General features: G+C 41.0%; 1 protein-coding gene across 1 annotated transcript; it reads left to right on the forward strand.

Annotated features, from left to right (window-relative positions):
- The first annotated feature begins 142 nt into the window (after nt 1-142).
- On the forward strand, nt 143-16367 carry psma2a (proteasome 20S subunit alpha 2a). Its single transcript, XM_078242210.1, has 8 exons — nt 143-217; nt 6271-6347; nt 9428-9560; nt 10922-11044; nt 12122-12203; nt 15181-15254; nt 15828-15885; nt 15996-16367. The coding sequence occupies exons 1-8, from the start codon at nt 177-179 to the stop codon at nt 16110-16112; spliced, it is 705 nt and encodes a 234-aa protein (XP_078098336.1). The 5' UTR covers nt 143-176; the 3' UTR covers nt 16113-16367.
- Nucleotides 16368-17155: the final 788 nt, after the last annotated feature.

Genomic DNA, 17155 nt, shown 5'->3' on the forward strand with positions numbered 1-17155 from the left:
CCCCGCCCTTGACCATGACGCACTACAACTCCCGGCGTCCCTCGCGCGCTATTCCCACCTGCCGGTCAGTGCGGTGCATGCCGGTAGTTGTGGTTTGTTGGCGCAGGGCCGCCGGATGTGACGTTCCTCCAGCAGCAGTTCCGTTCCCAGCATTCCAGAGCGTGAGCGGTAGGAAGATGGCGGACCGGGGGTACAGCTTCTCCCTCACCACCTTCAGGTAGACCGGGCGCCTAAAACATGCTTTCTCTGACTCAGGAGGGGGAAGAGCATCCCTCCGGGCGGCAGGAGCCGCCGCTCTTTGACCCTCAGACTCTTCAGGTTGAGGGCGGCCTGCAGGCGTTGGAAGTTGCAGAGTCACTGTTGCTGTGCGCCTTCCGGCCGGCCGGCTGGCTGGCTGGCAGGCATGTTACTCGGCGGCTCCGTGTGGGAGACCGTCGAACCGCTGTATTGCTCAAGGCTCCTTTCGGCCTTTACCTCTGCCGGGTCCGTGTTTTCTCCCCAGGTGGTTGGAGGAGCAGCCTGTGCCGAGGCCCAGAGGCTAACCGTTTGCAAACTTGGTTTCGCTTTCGGTCTGCAGGCCGCTCTGCTTGCGGCTGAGGCAGGTACATTAACGGTCCGGCAGGGATAAGCTTGGTCAGAGTTAACGAGGTCGTATTGATTACTCTAAGAAGGGAATGCTGGATCCTCTGTCTGTACCCTCATGACAAAGATAAGAGAATCACAGAATTTTGACCCAGTGACTGTTTATGTCACAAGTCAGGATCTAGCGTTAAAACTAAACTTTAAAAATACCTAGAGAAGCCGTGGTTCAAAAGAAAAACGTATGGTCAAATAGCAGATTACGAGTCAGATATGTATTTTAGTTTTAAACCGTATTTTTGCTGTAACCTCTCTTTCCATTGTTAGGGTGGAGGTTTCAGGATTTTGACTCAGTGACTGGAAAGGAATAGTGATATCGTTCCAAATTAGCTCCAAATTTTATTAGTTATATTTTAGTTTCAAATTAGGATGGTCTGCAACTTGGAGGGAGACTTGCTCCTGGTGGTGTTCCCACAAGTCTGCTCCCTTGTCCTTCTGGTGGTACAGGTTGCCGGTTTGGAAGGTGCTATCTATGGAAAGAGCCTTGGGTTGTTGCTGTGCATCTCATAGATCATACTCGCTATGCGCCAGTGGCGGAGGGAGTATCTTTTTATGGTGATTGATGTCATTCATATGATTGGGTGCCAGTCAAGCAGGCTGCTGTCTGTGTCAGACTTGAAAGTTGACAGAACTGTAAGTGGAGAGTATTCCATCAGACTCCTGGCTTGTGCCTTGTATGTGGTTGACATACTGTGGGGAGTCAGGAGGTGAGTTGCTTGCTGCAGAATTCCCAGCTCCTGGCCTGCTCTTGTAGTCAGAATATCTGGTCAGTGTAACCCCCAGGACATCAATTATTGGAGATTTAGTGATAATTCTATTGAATGTCATGGAGACGTGGTGGGATTCTCTGTTGTTGGAGATAGTCATTGTCTGGCACTTGTGTGTTGTCAATGTTGCTTCCTATTTATCAGCCCACGACTGAATATTGGACATGGAATGCTTTGGTATCTAAGGAGTCACAAAAGCTGTTGAGTGTTGTACAACCATCCATGAACATCTCCACCTCTGACCTTGTGGTAGAACACACAGGTACTACCTATAAAGACTCGTATTCCAACCATTATTTTGTAAATTGAGTTTGTGTCTTTATATGCCCTGTTTGTGAACAGAACTCCCACTTATCTGATGAAGGAGCAGCACTCCAAAAGCTAGTGGGGGCTTTTGCTACCAAATAAACCTGTTGGACTTTAACCTGGTGTTGTGAGACTTCTTACTGTGTTTACCCCAGTCCAACACCGGCATCTCCACATCTTGTGGTAGAAGGTCAGTGATGAAGCAGTGGAAGATGGTTGGGCCAAGGACACAGCCCCCACCCTGAGGAACTCCTGCAGATGAGACTATTGTGCTAAGTATGACTCCAACCAATGGCGAATTTTATCCCTGATTTCCATTAACTTCAATTTTGCTTGGGTTCCTTGATGTCATACTCCAACAAAAGCTGTCTTGATGTCAAGCACAGTCACTCTCACCTCTTGTATTTGGCTCCTTTGTCCATATCTGTACCAAGACTGTAATGAGATCAGGAGCTAAGTGACCCTGGCATGTCCCGAATTGAGCATTAGTGAGCAGGTTGTTTGGTGGGGCGGTAATTGATTGCTCTGCTTTTTGTGGCCTGGACATATTGAGCAATTTTCTACATTATCATGTAGATGCTAGTGTTGTAACTACTGGAAAAGCTTGGCTAGAGTTATAGCTACTTCTGGAGCACAAGTCTTCAGTACTACTGTTGTGACGTTGAAAGGGCTCATAGCCTTTGCTATGTTCAGTGCCTTCTGTCATTTCTTGGTGTCACCTTAAATGAATCGAATTGTCTGAAGAATAGCTTCTTTGGTGCTGAAGACTCAAGGAGACAGTGATTCATCACTCGACACTTCTGACTGAAGATGGTTGCAAATGCTTCAGCCGTGTCTTTAGTTCTGATGTATTGGGCTCCCGTATGGATGCAGTGGAGATGTTTCGGGGGCCTCAGCCTCTGGTTAGTTGTTTAATTGTCCTCCATTAGTCATGGCCGAATGTAGCAGGACTGCAGAACTTAGATTTGACCTGCTGTGGGATCACTTAGTGGAAGGAGCAACTGATGGAGCTATTTAGCATGCATGTAATCCTGTGTTGTAGCTTCACCAGATTGGCACATTATTTTTAGGTATGCTTAATGCCACTCCTGGCATGTTTTCATTTACTCATTGAACCAGTGTGGGTCTCCTTGCTTGATCGGAATGGTTGAGTGAGGGAAATGCAAGATGTGATTACAGTTTGTGGTTGAATACAATTCTGCTGATAGCTTGCAGCACCTCATGGATGCCTAGCTCTGAGCTGGTGTCTTTGTTCTGAGTCTCTTTAGTGTGGTGGTAGTGACACACAACAGGATGGAGAATGACTTCAGCTAGAAACCAACTTTGAGTCCCAAGGGCTGTGCGGTCATCATTCTATCAATAATAGAATGGGTAGATGCATTTGCGACCTGTAGAATGGTGGTGACAAGGTCAGGTAGGCTTTTCCCTCTTGTCAGTGGACTTTTCATTCTCATTTGGTGTGCTCACCACTTGCTGCGTGCCCAGTCTTTCAGGGCTTGGTCAGTAAGCCACTGTTGGTGATGAGTATTGAAGTTGCCCCCCCCAGAGTATGCTTTGTGTCCTTTCTGCCCTCAGTGCTTCTTCCAGATGGTGTTCTATGTGGTGAAGCATGGTTTCATCAGCTGCTGGAGGATGGTAGGTGATGACCAGCAAGAGGTTTCACTCCCCATGTGTGACCTGATGTTGTGGGACTTCATAGGATCCAGAATCAATATTGAATGTTCTCAGGGCTGCTCCTACATGGCTACGTCCGCTGCTACGTCCTGCCAGTGGGCTAGAACGTACCCAGGGAGAGTGCTAGAGAAGCCTGGGACATTGACTGTAAGGTATGATTCATGAGTATGACAGTCGGGCTGTTGCTTGACTAGTCCATGAGACAGCTGTCCTAACTTTGGTATAAGTTCCGTTTTATTAGTGAGGAGATCTTTGCGGTCAACAGGGCAGGGTATGCTTTTGTACTTTCCTGTGCCTAGGTTGATGCCAGGTAATCTGTCTGGTTTTATAATTTGACATTTCTGTCGTGATTGTCTATGACTGTGTGGCTTATTGAGGTATTTTCAGAGGGCAGCTACTAGTCAACCACATTATTGTGTGTCTGGATTTACATAGACCAGGCAGATTTTCTCTCCTGAAGCACATTAGTGAACGACATGTGTTTTTATGATCCATTATTAATGAACCTAGTATTTTATTCCAGATTTTATTAATTAATTTTAGATTATCCAGGATATCAAACATATAACTTTACATGATTTCTCCCGATCGTTCTGTCACACTCTCCTCCAGCCCCATCTCCCAACTTACACTTGTGTTCTTGATCAACTCTGCTCCAGATAAAAGAATCTTCTGTTCTGCTTTCTGCAATTCTCCCTCGGGGCTTGAGAAGTTTTGTAATGTGAAAGGAAGTAGCTAATGCTTTTGGTGCTGGCTTATTTCACTTGGCTTAGATGGTGGATGTCAAAGCCTGGTTGAATGCTATTCCACTAACCGTTGATTCATGTTGGTGCTTGTGGCTACTGATGGATATAACTTGATGACAGTTCTGGGATTGTATTGATGGAGGGTGAAGGTGTTCTGGTGTTTACAATAAAAATGTAACATCATGTGTCCAAATTGCTTTTCCTCTCTAATTTTTATGATGATAAAGAACCAACTTTAAAGTGTATGGAATATAAGTTGATGGCAATAGTATCAGTTATAAAGATTTGTTTTAATTTAGGTATGCTGCCACAAATTTTTCTTTGTACAAAACAAACTTACCTTCCCCGTAACTTTAGGTTTTTATGCAGCAGTTGGTGACCCTGTGTTTGAGTGTAACAATGTGACGCTGATCTTGTTTGCCTCTGAAAGTTATCAGTTTACTCAATTCAATTTACTCAAAGCAACTTGTTCCAATTAAATATTAAGTCTATTTTTAGGCTTTTCTATATGGACTCAAACCTGGTCACTAATTGATCAAATGAAATTGCATTTGTCTGCTGTTTAATATGAATTTTTTCGCCAATTCCCAGTGTTGTTTTTAACCTGTTGCTTTATTAAACCAAAAGCTGCTTTCTTATTGGAAGTCGCAAAATTAAGTTTACAGCATAGAGTTGAATTTTGTGACTGGAAAAACAAAATAAGCAAATAATTTACTGCTACATTTATGGAGTATAGTCAGATTTCAGCAGATGAAATCCAAATCATGTCAGTTGGTTGCAATACTATATTCCTCCAAGCTGATGTAAGATTTATTTTGAATTTTAATGTTCCTTTGCCTGTGCTCTGGCCAATATTTTTATCCCCTAACCAACATTACTAGAACATCTGGTTGTTATCACATTACTGTTTGTGGGGCATTGTGAGCAAATTGGCTGATGTGTTTCCTGCATCACAAAAGTGACTACGGGGCTTCACTTGGCTGTAACACAATTTAAGATCTTCAGAGACTTTTGAAGGTGATGTGCAGGTCTTTGTCTTGTCATTTCTTGTTATATTTTCCTGTATATTGGCAAATCAGTTATCAGCAAGAACTTTATTTTTTGTTCCTTATATTACCTCTTCTGTATCGTGAAGGTGTATCGGTAAATTAATGTTGCAGCACTACATGGAAACACTGAGGCGGTCCATTTCAGACTTCTTCCTGTCACTCAGTTACATTTTTAATGACCTAAGAAGATAGGGTCTGACAAATTGGCATCAGTGTTCCTGCATTCGGGTGGTAATAACTGGACAGAGTGCATAAAATTCCTACAGTGCAGAAGGAGGCCATTTGGCCCATCAAATCTGCACCGACGACAATCCCACCCAGGCTGTATCCGTGTAACCCCACATATTTACCCTGCTAGTCCCCCTGACACTAAGGGGCAATGTAGTGTGGCCAATCAACCTAACCCGCACATCTTTGGACTGTGGGGGGGGGGGGGACTGGAGCACCCGGAGGAAAACCACGCAGACACTAGGAGAATTTGCAAACTCCATACACAGCCACCCGAGGCCAGAATTGAACTCGGGTTCCTAGTGCTGTGAGGCAGCAGTGCTAACCACCCTGCTGTCCAATCCTGGTCACTATTCAATAACCCCCTACTGGAAGCAAATTTTAGGAGAACTCCCTACTGGAAGCAAATAAGGCTCTACTGTGCTGCCTAAGGTCATATGAGCTGCCAGTTCTCACTCCATTCACCTAGAAGAACGATTGTTTGAGCTGGTTAGGAGAGGTTCACATTGGCCATAGTATTATAACTCAGTGTAACATTGACACTTTTGAGTATGGTGGAAATTGCTGCAAGAAAAGTATCGGGCATAAATATTGTGCCTCTGTGTTTACGTGTGTAGGTGATATTGATTTTATTGGTTATATATAGGGGAGTTATTTTCACCAAGGTGCAGGATCTTTGCACTGAGGAATGCAAAATGTTCTATTTGATCAATGTAAAGCAGTTTGTGTTTGTGCTTTGTAGAGAAACTGAAGATAAATTGCTGTTGGATCTGAGACTGTTTCTGGTATTGTGTAAAAAATTATCTTCAAAGTGCTCTTAATTTCAGTTTCATTTATACTATTTTGAATTTTATTTTGCAGCCCTTCAGGCAAACTCGTCCAGATTGAATATGCCTTAGCAGCTGTAGCTGCCGGAGCTCCAGCAGTGGGAATCAAAGGTATGGACAGCAGTGATACCACCATGCACTTTTAACCATTTTAAGGCTCACAACTCCTGCGAAGGAATTTTCTTTTCCGATTTTTGTGTTAATGTCTTACGTGAGGAGTTAGCTATTATATTCATTCTTGGGATATGGGCATTATTAACAAGGTTGTTGTTCATTGCACAATGCTAGTCACCCTTGTGGTGGTGATGTGCTGACACCTTGAAACACTACAGTTCATGTGGTGAAAGTGCTCTCCCACGCTGCTGTTAGATAGGGAATTCCAATGCCTAGGATGGAATGGCTGTATTTGTCCAACTTGGAGTGGCACCTGACTTGGGAATTGATGGTGTTTCAACGCACCTATAGCATCCTCTAGATGATGGTTTGTGGGTTTGGAAATATTGCCAAATAAACTCCTGGTAAAAAGATCCAAGTAGCCTTCTTTGATTACATTAATTTACAAGTGCTGTCAATAAAGTCCTGTTTGTAGCCAGTTACTCAGTTGCATGTAGACCAGTTGAGCACTACATGAGGCTTTTGCAGTGCACCTGCTCTACAATTTAAGCTCACTGTTTTTAGTCTTTTCTCAAGGTAGATCAGACAGTCAAGTATTAGCAGAGTCTTATTTTGTGTCCACTGTGAAGCCATGGTGGGTTTGATTCCTGACTTGGGCTTGATCTCAGTGAAATGGGTGCAATGGTTAATTTCAAAACCCTGAAAAATCATCTTAATTCCTGATGACTATCTACTGACTCTTCCTGTGAATTATGCATGTGTGGACCTCATGGTGATAGGTACCAATACTCAGTATTTAGACTGTTTGGTTGAAGTACCAAGGAACTTGCAGCCCTGTGAAGTCACAGCAGAGTGCCAAAAATGGGGAGCTGGGTCTAAGTCACTGAAATGCATGTTTTCTCCTTTCAGTAATTAGTTCACTGCAGGGTGATGGTAAGTAGGTGTTGTCCAAAGTGACTGGACAAATAGATATGACAATAGACAGGTACAAAGAAAAAGATTCAAGAGAATGGTTCCAGGTATGAGGAATTTCACTTGCATAGGTAGGAGAAGCGGTTCTCCTTGGTGAAGAGAAGATTAAGAGATTGAGGCTCAAAATCATAGTGTCTGGCCAGAGTAGATAGGACACAACTGCTTGCAATAAGGACTGAGCAGCATTCACCAATTTATGGTGATTGGTGAGATGATTAAAGTTTTTTTGAACATGAGCAGTTAGAATTTGGGTACGCTGTCTGAATGTGTGATGGAGCCAGATTTAATTGAGGCTTTCAAAAGAAAATTGGATAATTACCTGAGCAAGTAAAATTGAAGTGACAGGGGAAAAGGTGGGGAATGGGATAAGGTGGGGAATGGGACAAGGTGAGTTACTCTTGCAGAGAGCCAGCACGAACGTGATGAGCCGAATTGTGGCCTCCTGTGCTGTAACCATTTTCTAATTCTATGATTCCATGTTAAGGCAATTAAGATGTACAGACTACTTTATTAGTTGAGGCATAGTATAAGAGCACAGAGGTTATGCTAGAATCAGTTTTGTTGCGTTGGTCATATAGTTCGGATGCCAGATACCAGCTTCCTAAAGCAGGTCATCTTCTCCCAGCTCAGTCAAGACAGACGCAGCAGAGGACAGAAGAAACACTTCTAGGATGTGCTGAAAGCCAACACGAAGGAAATGCAACATTGACATCAATTCCTGGGAGACCATTGCCTTGGATTGAACCAGTTGGTGGCAGAGTATGTGGGAAGGATCCCAGTGTTGAGACAAAGTGAAGCCGAAAAGCGAAAATGACAAAAAGAACACTGCACGACCTGAACTGATGACACACGACCAGACATTGCACATGGCAATAAATATCCGACATACCATAAGTTCTGCAGATCCCAAACTAATGGAAGACAATCATCCTTGCTAGCGAGGGATAGCCAAAAATGAAGCTATAGTCAGGACACAGATGTACAGTTCTGGTTACCACACTACAGCAAGGATATGGTTTCACTAGAGAGGACGAAAGAGAAGATTTATGAGAATGTTGGCAGCTATTGGGTTGCATTGCTTTCTTTGGAACAGATAAAGCCAAGGAGAGATTTAATTCAGATGTATAAAATAACGAAGAGCCTGGATACAGTGGATAGGAAGGACCTATTACTCTTAGAGTCCAGTAACTAAAGGGGGTATAGATTGAGAATAATTGGTGGAAGGATTAAAGGGAAGCTCAGTAAATTTGTCCGCCCCTCCCCCCACCCCCGCCAATGGAAATTTGGAACTTGCTGCTTGAAAAGTTGGTAGAAACCCTCATTGTATTTGAATGTGCAAGTGCCATAATCTACAAGGCCACGGACCTGGAGAGTCCGTTCTGAGTCGATGGGCTGAATGGCCTCCTTTTGTACTGTAGGAATTCTATGATAAAACTGGAAAGTGGGATGAGGCTGTGTAGTTCATTTTTGGCTGACATATGATCGAACAAATGGCTGTAAATTTCTATAATTTCAATGTTTAAAATTTATGTGTGAGGAGAATGCTGTTTTGTTTATATGGCAACCTAGTTGTTCTGGCACCTCATTAGTGAAAATGCAGACACATCCTTATCACTGCCAACAGTGAAATAGAGCCTCATTTATTAAATGGCCAATTAATTCTGTGATAACTCCTCTGAATCAGACAGTTGTGGGTTCTAGCCCCATGCAGGGCTGACTTGTTATATTGTTGGAGGTATCATCTTTTCAACAAGAGGTTCGGTTGGTGATCCCTTACCAACGTTCCAAAAAATACCTGAAGGACCTCATTGCTATTTACTGTGCAAGTTAGCTGCGGGGGGTGTTGAAATTAATCCATCGTGCTATCATGGTTGAGATCAGCTAATTAACATCTTAGAATGCATTTCAAAAATAATTCTCTGAAGCACATTGAGGTGCCCTGAGGACATGAAAGGTGCTAAATGCAAGTTAATTAGTTATTTGAAATATGTAGATATGCTTGAATGCTCAACAAAATCAGAGCATCACAAATGAATAGAGACAATGTGTATGTATCCAGTACTGTTATGTCTCTAAATAAATATGTTTTTAAAAAACCTTTTCAGCTTCCAATGGCGTTGTTTTGGCAACAGAGAAGAAACAGAAATCCATTCTTTATGATGAACAGAGTGTACACAAAGTGGAACCGATCACAAAGCACATAGGAATGGTGTATAGTGGAATGGGCCCTGACTACAGGTAGGTGAGACAAATGCATGAACTTGATTGTTCTTGGTGTCCTGTTTGCAGATAATGGTCAAGAACTCTCAGGTTCCTCAGCATCAGACTATTTTCTCCAGTCAATTACTTGTCATCAGCATTTGACTTCCAGCGATGCAATTGAATTTATTTCAAGCTAGTGAGATGTACTCTATGTGACATGGCCATTCTGTGGCCCAATCAAAGCGAGATGATAATGAGATAACAGCTGCAGAATTTAGCAAGTTTAACCACTGAATGGTACGGAGTCCTGTTGATAGAGCTGATAAACCTAAGGCTATTCATTCCTCTATACAGATTTGAGGCAAGGGTTTTGGAGCAAAACCAGTTCTATATTTTTTAATCAAAACGCTGTGAAACTAAAACTAGCATCACCAACAAAAATGCAATTCTCTGCAACTTGAACTAGTATCTGACATGCATCTAAGTTTGAGGCGGTAATTATTTTAGAGTCTGTGTAGCAGATTTGCTAGAGGATTTTTGGGGGGGGGGAGGGGGTAGTGATATGATCAGTTACTAAAATACATCACCCTGCCCGTGGCAATATTATGACCAGGGAACATTCCAAGGTGGCTATGAAACTATAAATATTTGGTCCTGTGTTTTATGTCATGAAATGGATTGAAGTACTTATCCAAGAGTAATGTTAGCACCATCCTAGAAATTGAAAGCCAATTGACTACTTTTGTGGTTAGAGAGACGGTTCAAAGTTACTACCTAAATCATGACCATAGCTGGAATCTTTTGTCTGGCACTGCTGGCAGAAGAATGTTGAAGCATAGCATGTATGCTTCATATATGTATGTATGTCCAGGATTATCATGTATATGTATGTCCAGGATTATCATGCTTAGACGTGATTCATAAATGTGAAATACATAATTTTATTACTGCTCTTAAACTTAATAACAAACTGAAGTGCTACAGTGTGGGACAAAAAAAGTTGAAATTAGCAAGAAATTGAAGTAATCATTAATTGATGGTAAGCTTGGGATTTTAAAACTTTGATTGTGGCAAGACAAGAGGATGATGGAATTTGATCGTTTTGAGCTACTAGATAGAATGATTGCATTGGAGCGAAACTAGGAAGTGAAAAAAAATGTATTGCATGATTGAGCTTCAGCTATTGCACTGAAGCTTCCATCCACTAAAGCAGTGCCGTCTAGAGGATACTGATCAGTGCAGTGTTGAACCAAAGGCAAAAGAGTGTACTGGGGCAACGGTGAGGGAACAAGCCATCAGTTATAACTGAGGTTTGAATAATAATCAGGTTTGTCTCAGCTTCAGACTGCTATTTGATGAGGCAACATTCATAGTGCTATATTCTTAAATCCTCACAGGGTGTTGATTCGTCGGGCACGTAAGTTGGCACAGCAGTACTACCTTGTATATCAAGAGCCCATCCCCACAGCCCAGCTTGTACAGAGAGTGGCCTCTGTCATGCAGGAATATACACAGTCCGGGTAAGTCAGTAATATGAATTCTTATACTCAACACTGGTTACAACATAAATTGGTCACCACATATACAAGACCCACAATGGACTTACTAACTTTAGGTTAGTTCCCTGACAAGGTATAAAAGGCACTTGCTGTTCAAAGTTATTCAAAATCAGCAGCCTTCTCTGGACACAGTGATACGCTTCTGTGACTGAATTGAATGGCAGTGAGAAACTTGCTGTTACTTTGAGTGAGATAACCTCGTTTCAACAAAGGGTTTTTTACCTGAGAAACATTCGAGGTGAGCTACTTTGCAATAGTATCGCTGTGAAATGTGCCCAACACATTCTGCCATGACTGAAGCTGCAAATCTGTGGAAGATTGTTACCTGACTTAAAGGAAGTTGCAAATACTTGGAGGTTGCAAAATAACAGAGGGAAAAACATAGACGAGTAAATTAAATTTCTTTCAAATATTACCTACTAGCAGAAACCCACTAAATACTTGCGGTTAGATTAATATACTTAACCAATGCTATTTTTGCATCATCCCACCTGGTGCCATCCCCACCCCAACCATGTCCAAGTTCTGCTGTCTTTCAATTAATCATATTAATATTTTGTCCAGATTCCAAGTAAGTTTCTCCAACAGCCCCGTCTTGTATATATTTGCTCCCACATTTGAGTGATTTAATTTGTTTATAGTTAAATGTTAGTAATCATATTTTATCAGTTTTTAATGATAGGGCAGGAAAACAGAATTTATCCTCAAATGCTTGATGAGAAAATAAGTTTAAGGAGGGTCTGAATCAAGAATATGCAAAACCAAAAATAATGAGTACACATTCACAGCCTTGTAGTCTATGAATACAGAATGTCTTTAATTTGTCATAAACAGAACAGTTCATTGGATGTGGAATGCTCTGTCATGTTTTGAGATATGAAGAATTGCTACATAAATGCCCCTTTCTAATATCTTCAGATTATGGGGGAGAGATTCACTTTTCTTGCCAGTTTGATCTCTCAAATTCTCCTGGTTATATTGGCTACAGGATCTCCCAGCAGGGTGAGGATAAAAGCTCATTCCTTTGTCTTGTTTCAGTGGTGTTCGTCCATTTGGAGTGTCACTGCTGATAGCTGGCTGGGATGAGAGGCGACCATATTTGTTCCAATCGGATCCATCTGTAAGTACTGGAGAAAAGCAGTTTTTAACTCATAGTTCTCAAGCTATCGATTTTTTGTTAATGGTTTTGCTTTCTGGACATAAAATAAGCTCCATGTTACTGCTGATCCTGATATTATAAACCTATCACTTTAATAAATAAAGGTCGTGCATTACAACAATACAAAGTTGAATCATAACATCCCTACAGTGCAGAAAGAGGCCATTTGGCCCATTGAGTCTTCGACCACAATCCCATCCAGACCCTATCCGCATAACCCTACCTATTTACCTTACTAACCCCCTGACGCGAAGGGGCAATTTAGCATGGCCAATCCACCTAACCTATACATCTTTGGACTGTGGGTGAAAACTGGAGCACCCAGAGGAAACCCACGCAGACAAAGGGAGAACGTGCAAACTCTGCACAGACAGTGACCCAGGCCGGGAATCTAACCCGGGTCTCTGGCGCTGAGAGGCAGCAGTGCTAGCCACTGTGCCACCATGCTGCCCCTTGAAATTGCTATCTAATTGGTAAGACGTTGAAACTGAAGGTGGTGTTCATTGGTTCCTTGTGGATGGTATAAGTTGTGCTGTGTGCTTTTCATTTTGGAACTCCAGTGACCTCTATTCTTGGACACAATTGTAATGCAAACCCTTGAATCATTCTAGAAGTGAAATTTTGGGGAACTGGATGAGCCATGCAATTTAGCATATTTTCACCCAAGCTAGTTCCATTCTAAGAACACCAAATGAAACAAGTCTGAACAGTCCTAATTCAATTCCTCATAGACATTGGTTCACAACACCAAATTGGCACTTCTACTAGAGAAGCTGTTGGGATGGTACTCTGAGAAATAGAAACAATCTACAATATTGCATTTGGGATTATTGTTCTGAGGTTTGGAATGTGCACATTGTTGGGAAAGAGTAAAGGAAAGCTGTCTGTCCCTGACTCTGTTCTACCTAGCCTTGAATTGCTTGCCAGTATCATTCACAGCCTGCAATAAAGTTATTTTCCATGGCATTAATCTTCATTTAAAAAGAGTTTTTTTTTGCTCAAAGACCCTACATGTGGGTAACTATGATGAGATTGATGTGCTGCTTGCCAACATATAAATCTTACAAGAGCAACTCAGGCTGGAAATTCTGTGGTGAGTAACTTGCCTCCTGACTCCACAAAGTCTGTCCGCAATCAAAGGTCCAAATTAGGAGTTTGATGGAATATTCTCCACTCACTTGAATGATTGCAGCTTGAAGAACACTTGAAGCTTGGCAGCCTGCTTGATTAGCACTCCTTCCACCACCAGCTCATCATGTGTGCCATGTTTGACATCCACAAGATGCACTGTGGCAAATTGTCAAGATTTTTTCAACAACATCTCCCAAACTCCCAGCCTCTACAGCCTTAAAAAGACAAGGGCAGCTAGTGCATAAGAACACCACTAACTGCAAGTTCCTGTACACCATCCTGACTTTAGCACTGTTCCTTCTGTCACTGGGTTAAAAATCCTGGAACACTCTACCTAACGCACTGTGGCAATAACCTATACCCCACGGAGTGTACCAATTCAAGAAGGCTACTCACTACACCATCTCGGCAATTGGGGATGGCAATAAATGCTGTCACTGCCAGTGACATCCACATCCCTTGAATGATTTAAAAAGAATTGTTCCTGGAGTGCTGGTTGGTTTGACATTTTCACTTGAGAGAGGAAAGTAGTAAGCCAGCGTAGTGATTTCATGTCGTGATTTTTTTGGGGTGCGAGTTTGCTGGCAATGTAATGATGAGTTTACTGCACTTGCTATTAATATTAATTGGTTTGCAAATCATCCAACAATTTGGCAGGAAAGAGAATAGTCCGAGTTGCAAATCACAAGTTGCTGGCTGATCACAGTCATCTAGAGCTAGAACTTCAACAGTGAAAAATATTTTTTAATTGCTGGATTTATGTTCCTGAAATGACACAATCTCTCCAACTTAAGGGAAAATATGAAATAGGGATGCCTCATTCCTTTAGGTTGTGAATTATTTCAGATTTGTAAAATATTTTTCTTTGTCTCTTGCTCTCTTGCAATCCATTCTTTTTTTGAAACGGGATTGACTATAATTCATTCCGTCATTCCTTTTATTTTCCTTTGTAAAGGACTATCTGCCCCCTCATTCTCCAGGATCCCAGGTTTCCTGTTAAATTGGTCAGATTTCACTTCTCGCAATTTGTGAGGCAAAAGATTTTCCAGGCTGAAAGGCAAGGGAAAATTCTCACTAGGTCAGTGTGGAATACTCCATTGGCACAAAATTTCTTCGTCAGAAAGGCTATGACGTATGAATTGAGGAATGGCACCAAGTCATGATGATCGTTTGGAGAGCTGGTGCGCAGATAATGGGCCAAATGACCCCCTCCTGTGTGGTAACAATTCTGTGATAGCCATTGCCAACACACTTCAAACAACTGGTCATCAGGATGATGATGTATATAATTTTATAGCCTGGTTTACTCTCCTTTCCAGCAATGTCACTTGTTTGATCTGTACTAGAACCATGATGTATGAGTTTTGCATCCATGTTATGTTTTATAGTAGTAAAACAAATTCAATTATCAGCAATTTTGTATTTTCCAAAAGACAATTCTCATAACTGGGCGATTGAAATATGTACTCAATTTTTTTAATACTCTGGAACAATAACAACTGCTTATGTATAAGACAGAGTCAGTACAAGTTGAAGTCATAAAGTTGCCTAGCACTTAACATACTCAGCATCCTGATGCCCCAGCTTGTAATTTACTGATACAATTTAATCATTTCAGTACGCTGGCCTTTGCTTTGTTTTCCTCTTAGAAGTATTTCATATTTTATTTTGAGTCTAGGGAGATTTGAGTATTTAAGTCATGTATCCTTATTACTGTCTGGCTGAGATGTCCTATTTCTGTCATATTTTGAGACAACGCAAAAAAGCTCTTCTACTAAACTTATGGTCTTTTTTTCCTTTTCAATAGGGTGCTTATTTTGCATGGAAAGCAACAGCTATGGGGAAGAATTACGTAAATGGGAAAACCTTCCTTGAAAAGAGGTAAAATACCAATTATATTTGCGAAGCCTTAAAATACGAAAGGGGGGGCTTGTGGGAACAGGAGTAGGTGACATTATATTACATCAGATGTAAGAAGATTATAAATCCTGTGTTCACAATGAGCAGAATATTTTTTTCTCAGGATTGGCAGATAGGTCAGTTCAAGCTGAATATTTTTTGCAATTTATCATTAACCTATTTGTCCTGTTCACAAAGCATTTTGTACAGACTTTAAATTGAGGTTTTACTTGGGTGTTTTCAACTGTTTATATTGGGTAAATATACGTGCTTCATTTAGTATTCTCTGTTTTTCCCTGGTGCCTAATTGATTAGAATTTAGAAGCTTGCCAGCAGGTTTTCATAAAATTCTGGTAAATGGGATGTGACCATTAATGGAGTAATTATTTCATTATCTTTCTGTAATAAATGTCTGAGGATATGTTGTGCACTCATGCTTGGACAATATTTTAGAACCTCTCTATTCTTGTTTTATGTTTTTGAAACGGTTAATGTAAGAAATTCTTCCAGGACAAAAAAAAAACATTTATTTGACCTTTTTTTTTGTACTTGTAGGTACAATGAAGATCTAGAACTTGAAGATGCCATTCATACAGCAATCTTAACATTAAAGGTCAGGTATCTCATCTGTTGCTCAAATATCAATAATGGTTTATCTGGAGATTGTTCTACAGAAACTATCCGTGATGCTGACTGGCGTGAATTCTTTTCTTTCCTTGACAGGAAAGTTTTGAAGGCCAGATGACAGAAGACAACATAGAGGTTGGAATTTGTGATGAGGCGGGATTTCGCAGACTCACTCCAGCAGAAGTCAAAGACTATCTGGCTACCATAGTCTAACATTTATTCAAATGAGTTTTTTTTTAAATTTGGAAGAAATATTGGTCAACTACTGATTTACAATTTAAAAACCTTTTTATTCCGCTCTTTTGTTTTGGCAGTGGTTAAAGGGATAATACAATGTAAAACTATGTTGCACAAGTATAAGCATCTGATAAATCTTGTTTTAGCAATGAAAAATTTGTGAAGCTGTCATTTAATTTTTTTACATGATATCAATGAAACAATTTATACATTTTTATTGTCTATATTTCCCACAGTTGCACAATTTTTCTGTCTTGATGAGGCCACTGCTTTTAATTGCATGCCTTCTGGCCCAACTTTATTTTTCGTCATGGGATAAGATGCGTGAAAGAGGAGAGAAAAATGCCCCACAATATTTATGATTTGCAGTTATCCATGTGCGAAAGGGATTGCCAATCCGTTTCTGACTGGAGTCTTTTCTACACCGTTCTGGGAGGGAGGGAGAATTCCTAGAAGTCTTGTTTGATGCTTATAAATCTCGTATTGTTCCTCCAGTTCTGCAAATCTAGAATTAGATAGGAAGTAGAGCGAGCAATGTGTCATTTGGCCCAATTGGGCCAATGCTAGTTTTTTTAAACTCGACGGTTTAAACATATAGTTTAGGTTGAGCTTTTTTTTAAATAAAATCGAAATCCTTGGCTTTCAAAGCACCTGTTATATAACCCCACTCCAAATTTTTTTCCTGGATTGGAAGCAAGTTCAGTTTTGCATGGCTTGCTTTTGAAAACATTTCAAGCCTTCTCATTGCCACTGTTTTTTAATTTTGTCTTCGTGTATCAGTGTCATTTTGAATTTGAGATTTCCAGTATATTCACTATGCTGTTAAATACAACCGTACCCAATTTGTGGTACAAGATCAAAATCTGCGTTGACTCATCGTCTGGCTTAAGTATGCATTCTTGTTGTGAATAGCTTTGTTGTTAACTGTTGGGTCAATGAGAGCGTTTATGATTAGTCATGGTCAGTACTGCTAGTCACCCAAACAACTTTTCATGCAAGTTTAATATGATCATTCACTA

Source organism: Mustelus asterias, chromosome 2, assembly GCF_964213995.1.
Source record: "Mustelus asterias chromosome 2, sMusAst1.hap1.1, whole genome shotgun sequence".
Classification (NCBI taxonomy): domain Eukaryota; kingdom Metazoa; phylum Chordata; class Chondrichthyes; order Carcharhiniformes; family Triakidae; genus Mustelus; species Mustelus asterias.